Source organism: Crocuta crocuta, unplaced genomic scaffold (genome assembly GCF_008692635.1).
Source record: "Crocuta crocuta isolate KB4526 unplaced genomic scaffold, BGI_CrCroc_1.0 scaffold64, whole genome shotgun sequence".
In the NCBI taxonomy this organism is placed as follows: Eukaryota; Metazoa; Chordata; class Mammalia; order Carnivora; family Hyaenidae; genus Crocuta; species Crocuta crocuta.
The window spans coordinates 7,595,182-7,605,333 of record NW_027530640.1 but is presented as its reverse complement, the minus strand read 5'-3'; the positions used below and the strand labels follow the sequence as shown (position 1 = coordinate 7,605,333).

Below are 10,152 nucleotides of genomic sequence, written 5' to 3'. Positions count from 1 at the left end.
ACAAGTGAAAATATAAAAAAAAAAAAAAAAAGAAAAAAACAGAACAAAGTTTTTAAAGACAGTGATCATCCAATCTAAAGGCCAAACATTAATCCATACTTTCCAAGTAACTTCGGGGATACTGCAATTTTGGAGGAAAAAAGAAAAAAGGAAAGAGATGTGTTCAAACTGCCACACAAAAAAATTATGGGGATGAAATGTATTGATTTTGAAACCTACTGTTTTGCTTCAGGAGCATTCTCATTAAACTCTGCTTTTAAAAAGTATTTATTTTGGGGGCCTGGATGGCTCAGTCAGTTAAGGATCCGACTCCAGCTCAGGTTATAATCTTGCAGTTGATGAGTTCGAGCCTCATATCGGGCTTTGTGCCGACAGCTCAGAGCCTGGAGCCTGGAGCCTGCCTCGGATTCTGTGTCTCCCTCTCTCTCTGATCCTCCTCTGCTCACCTTCTGTCTCTTTCTCTCTCTCAAAAATAAATAAACATTAAAAAAATTTTTTTAAGTACTTATTTTCTCGGGCATTTATATTATAAAACAAACATAGTAAATACCTCATGTATTTTTCAGATGGACAGTAAAGTAAGACTCAACATTCTAAGATCAATGAAATGACCAAGGAAATTAGTACGAATTTTCTTCATATTACATTAAGGGGCTTACTAAGTTCTCATAAAAGAAATGTCACAAAGTAAGATAAGAGTAAATTATATTTAAATTAAATTTAAATATTTAAGTTAAATAAATTATAATTTAAATGAATTAATAAAATATATATTATATATTTAATATTTAAAGCAATTAAATTTAAATGCTATTTAAATTCTAGCATAATTAAAATCTAACTTAAATTCTATTTAAGTTCTAAAGCCTTAATGTAAGTTTGTTTTGGGTAAGTTACTTCACTTATGTATTGATCCTCTGAAAAGTATGTCAATGTCCGTAAGTCAAGATCCCAGAGTCTTAGGACAAAAGTGGAAGGCTTCTTTTTTTTTTCCCTTTTAGTAGAGGGAACAGCTTCTTAAAGTAACAAATTTACTCCAAGAATGGCAGACCTGGGAGACTGGGTAAAGTATTTTAAATGGGCAAATAACTTACAACTTTTTTAAATAGTATGATTCATTTACTTTCTTTCAGTGCCTCTATTCTATTCAGTTCCACTTAAGTTTTTTTTTTTTAAAAACTCAGTTATTTTACCTCATTTTGAAGTGTTTGGTAATAAAAGTGCTGGTTGAATTACAAATAAAAGAACCTGTCAATGGTTAAATTCTTAAAGAGAGCTCCAATAAATTCCCCATGTGATTCTTGCACTACTGTAGAAAATTCCTCACCACCAAGTTAATTTTCCATAAAACATTTACTTTCACTAGTGAAACATACCACTAGGTCTTTGAAAGGATGAAGCAGCAGTCCTAAAGGAAGTTTGGCTTTATTCAGTAAGGCCTGAGTCTGAGGAATGCTAGTCAGCGTGCATCGAAATAACCTGTATCAAAGTAAAAATCATGTGTCACTTGCTGTTATGATTATTTTTGGACCAAAAAAAAAAAGATCCAAAAGGTACATTTAACACTGGATCAAATTACAAAAAAAACACTTCAATACGCCCTATCAAATGTTATCCCATTTAAATATTTAAGTCCTATTCAGAATGAAAGAGTAGATGATTACAACTATTATATAACTAAAAAAATGTCTCTTCTTGGCTTGTGCATAAGATAGTTCAGACTAACAGATGATTTATTTTTCTTTATATAAATCTATATTACACTGGAATTACAAGGTGATGACCCAAATATGCAAATGCAAACTTAAGTTTATTACTGAAAAGACCCGTTTTGTTGAATGTTCTAAAAAGACGATTTAAACACAACAAAATTCATGGGGTGCCTGGGTGGCTCAGTCGATTACATGTCTAACTTCATCTCAGGTCAGGATTTCACAGTCTATGGGTCTGAGCCCAGCACCTGGCTCTGTGCTGACAACCCAAAGCCTGGAGCCTGCTTCAGATTCTGTGTGTGTGTCTCTCTTTGCCCCTCCAGTATGTGCGCATGCATGTGCTCTCTTTCTCTCAAAAATAAACAAACACTAAAAAAATTATTTTTATATAACGAAATTCGGCAGTTCTTTCTGCCCATGGGTCCTGGCCTCAGGCTTTCATAAAAACACTTTAAACACACAAATAAACAAATAAATACAATAACAAAATTCAATTTATCAGAAAGTTGTTACCATATACACTTAAACTAATGATCCATTTTAAGGGAGAAAGGAGTATCATAATTCTGTTTGTTATAAAAAACAATTTAAGATGAGAACAAATAAAAGATTATGTAGAATCAAATTCCGATACTTTGGACTTTAAAAAAATAATGTGCTTACTACAATGATAATGAGTACCAGAGTCCCAGTAGAGCTGATAAGAGCAGTAAACAGCTTATAAGTTACAACTCTATTTCTTGAGTTAGAACATTTCAGATATCAATTAATTAAGCAATTTACGAAGTTCTTTTTCTGTATGCAAAACTATTTTCATAGATTAATGTTTGTACACCTTGTTTATAATACATGAAGCTCCAAAAAATCTTAAACTTCTAGAACAAATGTCATATTTTAGTAAGAAATGCTATCTGAAGACTTACTCTGGGTTACAATTGAGTTTCTGGATATCTTCATGCAAATTTGGAACAGGAGGCTGCAAAGGTGTTGATGGAAGCATGTTTCTTTCTTGAAGAAGATTGAGAACTCTTAGCCCTTCTGGATGGAGACTTAATCCACTCATGCTTGTAGATAAATGATTAGCACCTAAGGGAGTCTAAAGATAATATAATTTCAAAGTAAATAGCCTTTATAATGTCTCCAGTTGAAAACAGAAATGTATAAGGACTTGGTTACTTAATTTCATTTAAATAATAAAACTATAGGGGCGCCTGGGTGGCTTAGTCGGTTAAGCGTCCGACTTTCGCTTAGGTCATGATCTCGCGGTTCGTGGGTTCGAGCCCCGCGTCGGGTTCTGTGCTGACTGCCAGCTCAGAGCCTGGAGCCTGTTTCAGAGTCTGTGACTCCCTCTCTCTCTGACCCTCCCCTGCTCACGCTGTCTCTCTCTCTCTCTCTCCTAGAAATAAATAAAACATTTAAAAAAAAAAAATAAAAAATAAATAAATAATAAAACTATAATCTAGACTTCCTGGTTGGCCAATCTTTTTGGTTCTGGAGATACAGATAATATAACACAAGTCTTATGCAATATCCATTATTCTAAATGGCTAAAAATATTCATTACACCTTCCTAAAACTTTTTTATGTCTATACAATTTAAGTCAAAAAATGAAAAAGTGGCAAAAAAACAACAACACAACAATCCGTAAGCAAGAGCAAAAACAAAACAGCAAAAAGTTTACCTGATTAAAGCCCTGTGGCCCACTTGGGTAATTCAAGGAAGAAGGTGGCATTCCAGTTGTACTAGGTGGTGCTGTGTTCTGATAACCAGGTGGTAAGGAGGGATATGAATACCCAACACTTCGGTTCATTGTGGGATTCTTATTAGTATGCTGTGGTGTTGCTAGAAACAAGGTAACTTTTAAGTTCTGTTTTATATTCCAGAATGCTTTAAATATACACATCCATCCATTGAATTATAACTCTAAAATCCATTGAGTAATTTAATACTTTCATCTATCAATTTTTCAAAATAAGACAAACATTGCTAACAAACACTGCTAGCAAAGTAACTGCAATGATTAAAATCTAGTTAATGTAAATGACATAAGCTTGGTACCGTTTAATTTACTTTCATATTATTTCCTAAACTTCATATTCAGACTAAAATTCTAATTCAAAACAATTTCGATGAAAAGATACTAAATGTTGAACTAGTTAAATACATCTGAGTACACTTAATTGATAAAAATACTCTACAGCCGTAACATAGTAATGAAGCCCACGATCTTAATTCTAAAAGGAAAATAAAACTAACAAAAATCTAAAGGTATGGAGATCAAAAATGCTAACATGAGGTACTGTTGTGTGACATTATTATCAAGTTTTCTCCATTGTTTCCTATAATGAACACATACTAAAACAAAAAAAGCAAAACAAAACAAAAACAACTTTCATAGCATCTCACCTGAAAAGCCACCGCCTTCAATTTCATCATAACTATTGTGAACCACCATAGAACCATTATTGGTATTTGGTGTAATATCTAAAAAAGAAGTTTATTAAGAATATTTAAACTATAACAATCACTACAATTTCTGAAAAATTTGAGCCAATTTCTGAAATTTAAGATAACATTCCAAATACTTTAATCCACAGCCCAAGAAAAATGTCAAATGTTGAAATGAAAATTTCATATAATGCTAGTTTTTAAACATACAGAATACATGTAAGTTTCAAATACTTTTATGAACTTTTAAAATGAATGGTCCTTTGTGCACTTTAAAAAATTATACACTATCTGAGATTTCAACAGTTGAGAACAGCATTAAAAACCTCTAAAGAGGGGCGCCTGGGTGGCTTAGTCGGTTAAGCATCCGACTTTCGCTTAGGTCATGATCTCGCGATTTGTGGGTTCGGGCCCCGCGTCGGGCTCTGTGCTGACTGCCAGCTCAGAGCCTAGAGCCTGTTTCACTCTGTGACTCCCTCTCTCTCTGACCCTCCCCTGCTCACGCTGTCTCTCTCTCTCCTAGAAATAAATAAAAACATTTTTAAAAAATTTAAAAAAAAACAAAAACCTCTAAAGAGCAGCACACACTGAAAATAAAACCCACCCAAATTACTACTTCTTAAAGAAAATTTAAATTATGAGGATAAAAAATCTTTTTTTCAAATATGGAACAAAGTGGAATCTAGAATTTCAAGGTAATATAATTAGAATGAATGCTTTAGTCTAGAGAACAATCACTGAAATAAAATAAAAACCTTTATTTGTCTCTCCCCTCCCCCCAGTTTAAAGACTTAAAAGATAAATGCCAAGGACATCTGCTTATGAAGAATTAAAATCTATTTCTAGTTGCCTCTGCTATTTATGAGATCTAACTCAGGTAAAGGAGCTAAAATTAATGAACAGGATCAACCTCTAGCTTCTAAGTACAAAGGTGCTAGCTTTAATAATCATTTTAACAAGAGATAGGTAAGTTTAATAGTTTCAATCAAATCAGTTAACTTCTTTCCAGTTCTGAAGGCCACCATGACTTTAACCATTGAGCTGATAGAGAAAATCTTGGTAAAACTGTTTGTAAAAGTAAACAAAAACATTGAGCATATTTTTAGTTGGTTAAAATTTTAAGTATTTATTGTAGCTCAATTTTCAAAGTTGTAACGTGGCAAACAGTGAGACATTATCATTTTGTTACTCATTGTTAATACCATTCTTTTCAAAATATTCACAGGTTGGTCTTTACTTACAATAAAAAAAGGAAATGCTACACGAAAAAACAAAAATGATAATATTAATTACATTCAGTAGTAGGGTATAGCCAACAATCTTTCCCTTCTTCTTGTTTTCTCATTTCTACCTGTTGCTACAATGGGTAGGTTATTACTAAAATCAAATTTCTTACTTGCCAAAATATGTTGTTTAAACTAATAACTGAAAACAATACTTTAAAACATTTTATTATTTATACAAAACTTCAAAATGCTTACATATTTTACTTTTTATTTAGGTTTATAAATATTTGTTTAAATACGTAATAGCAAAAATCAAAATACTGCTTCCATGGAAAAGAGCCAATATATTAAAAGATCATTCTAACACCATACCCAGGAAACTGAAAGTTCTCCTCTCTCCTTCCCCTTCCAAAAGGCACCTAACTTTATAGCCATGATTATTAAAATCTACACAGCAACAAAAAAGTTAACAGCAGTGGTTCTCAAATGCTAGGCAACGGTACAGCACAGGGTAGAATTCTAAGGAGCCTCCTTTAAGCCCTAAATTCCTGAAGGCCATCCCTAACCAAAACAACTAGATTTTCTGGAAAAAATATTATCTGAATGCACAGAATTAAAAAAAAAATATTCACCCGTCCCACCTAAGTCAAAACTTGAGGACTTGACTTGATTTGCCTTGCTTACCTTCTTGGTTGACAGCTGAATTAAATGAGGGCTGGGGTACAGCTCTATGTGATGATTTCTGAGGAGCGAGCACCCTCACTGGAGGTGGTCCTCCAGTTGGAGGGGGCCCAGGAGGAGCTCCTGGTTGGAAAGTGGTAGGCAGAGGTGGAATCACTAAGGGGGGTGCAGAACCTATAGAAACATTGGTTTTTCACAAGTCACTTACATACTTAAGAAAAAGGGCAAAACAGCCTTTTACCAAATCTGAGTAACTTCTAAATTTACATTTTAATTAAAATCAGTAACAAACCACCACAAATAGGTTACCTGCCCTGGTTTATGACTTTTTAATTTACATGCATGCTTTACACATTACCAAGTCTCTTTTATAGGCTTCTTAATTTATCAATTATTAAAGTAGAATAATATAAAATCAGCATCAAATAACTTCAAGGTCTTGTTTATTATTTTTTTATTAACTGGTCACAGAGTTTCAAAAAGGTCAAGTCAAATATTCTGAGAGAAATTAACATGAATACAATTTTATTAATAACCTATTAATACAGTCCATTCAATTAATATCAACTGACAGCTTTCTAAAACTATAAACTATTGTGGTTATTCTAAATTCTCCAAGTTTTATTTCACTTTGCTTCATTTTAATTGGGCCATAACCTTTTAAGAATGGGATTATAGGGGAGCCTTGGTGGCTCAGTTGGTTATTCTAAATTCTCCAAGTTTTATTTCACTTTGCTTCATTTTAATTGGGCCATAACCTTTTAAGAATGGGATTATAGGGGAGCCTTGGTGGCTCAGTTGGTTAAGCGTCCAACTTCGGCTCAGGTCATGATCTCACGGTTCATGGGTTCGAGCCCCGTATCCGGCTCTGTGCTGACAGCAGAGCCTGTTTCAGATTCTGTATCTCCCTCTCTCTCTGACCCTTCCCTGTTCACGCTGTCTCTCTCTCTCTCCCAGGAATAAATAAAACATTAAAAAAGAAAAAAAAAGAATGGGATTATAAATTTGTACCTTGTTCAATGATCAATTAATAAGAATTAAAAGTAGTTTGCTTTTGGGGCACCTGGGAGGCTCAGTGAGTTGAGCACCTGACTCTTGATTTCAGCTAAGGTCATGATCTCACGGTTCAGTGGGATTGACCCCCACAATGACAGCACAGAGTCTGCTTGGGATTCTCTCTCTCCTTCTCTCTCTGCATCTCCCCCACTCCCTCTCTCTCTCGAAATAATTTTTTTTAAAGTAGTTTACTTTCAGTGATGACTGGATTATACTGTATTAAGAACATTCCTTAGGCTTAAAAATCAGGAAATGATGCAAAATTTATGTACATACTTTATGAAACACTAACATCCAAGAGGTTTAAAAGTACTCATCAAACTAGGGGTACCTGGGTGCCTCAGTCAGTTAAGTGTCTGACTTCAGCTCAGATCATGATCTCAAGGTCTGGAAGTTCAAGCCCCACTTTGGGCTCTGTGCTGACAGCTCAAAGCCTGGAGCCTGCTTCAGAGTTATAGCTCCCTTTCACTCTGCCCCTCCCGCACTCATGCTCTGTCACTGTCTGTCTCAAAAATTAAAAAAAAATTAAAAAAAAATTTAAGTACTCATCAAACAAAACTAAGAGTAATGTGGTATTTGTCCTTGTATTTCCCTGCCTTGATTTTACCAGTTTTTTTTATCAGGAGAGTAAGTTTTGATGAGTGTAAAAACACCGTCAGTTACTTTTGGGGAAACTCTTCTGCATGATATCAAAACTTCCAAAACCCATACCACCTGTTCATTCAAGTCAACAACACTGTTCCCATCTTCTCATTTACCAAAGAGGAGGAACAAAGTCTACAAAGTAGATCAAATACGGGTGATAAGAATATTATTTAATTTTTCATTTCAGGACTTTTTTTAATCCTCTGAATTTGTAAGTGAAATAGGTAATAAATTTAGCTAACATTCTACCTGTATTTTGTAAAACCTTGTGTTTTTAAAAAGAGAATAAAGATACCCAGATATGAAAATTTAAAAAAAAAAATTTTTTTTTAACATTTATTTATTTTTGAGAGACCGGAAGAGACAGAGTGCAAGCAGGGGAAGGGCAGAGCAAGAGGGAGACACAGAATCTGAAGCAGGCTTCGGGCTTTGAGCTGTCGGCACTGAGTCCAATATGGGGCTTGGACCCACAAACCAGGAGATCATGACCTAAGCCAAAGTTGGACGCTTAACTGACTGAGCCACCCAGGCACCCCCAGATATAACATTTTCAATGTTTCTTCAATACTGTTCAATTCTTCAGAGCCAAACTGAAAAATGATCATATTTACTGAACCTTGTAGCCCCAACAAGACGAATCAGTGCCCTGCTGACAAAGGAAGACAAAGATTACTGCCATATAACTCCCTTATCAAAGAAGCACTGACACATATCCATAGCAATACAGACAAGTCATGGGAACAAAAGGACAAGGTACACTACCAACTCAGCATGAGCAAGAATGTAGGATATATCAGGCCACAAAGATGTAACAACCTCACTTTTAACGAAATAGAAGTGTATAGAGATTTTTCATAGCTTTAAGAACAAAAATGAAACCACAATATGCCACATTTCATAAAACAGGTATTTTTTCAAGCTGAATAATTTTTTAAAGACTTTAAGTAACCTCTAAACCCAGTGTGGGGCTTGAACTCAGAAACCTGAGACAAGACTTGCACACTCCACTGATTGAGCCAGCCAGGTGTCCCTCGAACTGAATAATTTTTCTTTCTTTTAAAGTTTATTTATTTATTTTGACAGTTGGGAGGGGAAAGGGAGAGAGAATCCTAAGCAGGCCTCGCACTGTCACCACAAAGCTTGATGTGGTGCTTGAATCCACAAACTGAGATCATGACCTGAACCAAAACCAAGAGTTGGATACTCAAACAACTAAGCTAACACTAATAGCTAGAGTTTTAGAACCCGTTCTCTGAAATACCTAAAGTTAATATAAGGATGTTAAAAGATAGTCTATTAGAAAAAAAATTTCAGAGAAATTTAATATGTGAATTCAAAACAGTTATAACCTAGACAGAGTTTTAAGATTAGATAATTAGGCACCTATTGCCAATGATGTGTTGAGAAAACAAAGGTAAAAATGAGGAATTTTTTTAGAAGTATTTAAAACAAAGTAGTCATACATTTATTCAAGGTTCATATTCTTAGTTTTTATGTATTTCTTTCACTTCATTTTATATATATATATTTTAAATATTTTATGTTTATTTTTGAGAGAGACACAGAGTGTGAGTGGAGGAGGGGCAGAGAGAGGGAGACACAGAATCTGAATCAGGCTTCAGGCTCTGAACTGTCAGCACGGAGCCCAATGCGGGCCTCGAACCCATGAACCGTGAAATCATGACTTGAGCCGAAGTTAGAAGCTTAACCAAACTGAGCCATCCTGGTGGATGGGGCCCCTGGAAGGGGCAGAGAATGAGACAGAATTTCAAGCAGGCTTCGCATTATTAGCGCAGAGCCCCATGAGGTTCAAATTCATGAAATGTAAGATCATGACCTGAGCCAAAATCGAAAGTGAGACACTTAACCAATTGAGCCACCCAGGCGCCCCATTTTTCTTCTCTTATATGGGAACGTTCCTAAGTTTTGGCACTAGCTTATGTCTTCTTTACCACATCTGTGGTATAGCCCTCTACCTGAGGACTTCTGTTATAGACAAAAAAATTTCAGATTATTGATGAGGTACTTTTTAATGAGAAACTACACCTACTTTTAGTGTTTTTTTCTTCAGTTTTTAAAGGTATATTTATTTATTTTGAGAGCGAGAGTGCAAGCAGGGAAGAGGCAAAGAGAGAAGGAGAGAGACTCCCAAGTAGGCTCCGCATTGTCAGCACAGAGCCTAACAAAGGGCTCAAAATCATGAACTGCAAGACCATGACCTGAGCTGAAGTCAGAAGCTTCACTGAATGAGCCACCCAGGTGCACCTTAGTTTTTAAATAATAATCTTTTCCCAAACTATTTTCTGGTGGCTTTGGGCAAAGTATTCAAGCCTGACATTTCTTGTCTATAAAAGAGATTGTTGTGAAGATTAAATAAGATTCC

At 35.0% G+C, this 10,152-nt stretch overlaps 1 protein-coding gene across 1 annotated transcript in view; it reads right to left on the bottom strand.

Annotated features, from left to right (window-relative positions):
- The window catches only part of SEC24A (SEC24 homolog A, COPII component), an 81,769-nt gene that overhangs the window by 35,780 nt on the left and 35,837 nt on the right, over positions 1–10,152 (bottom strand). Inside the window, exons 3-7 of the mRNA XM_077768645.1 lie at positions 6,072–6,242; positions 4,120–4,197; positions 3,395–3,555; positions 2,636–2,808; positions 1,378–1,479 (exon numbers count right to left, since the gene is read on the bottom strand). Coding sequence (XP_077624771.1) covers positions 1,378–1,479; positions 2,636–2,808; positions 3,395–3,555; positions 4,120–4,197; positions 6,072–6,242 — 685 coding nt within the window. The remainder of the gene's footprint in view (positions 1–1,377; positions 1,480–2,635; positions 2,809–3,394; positions 3,556–4,119; positions 4,198–6,071; positions 6,243–10,152) is intronic.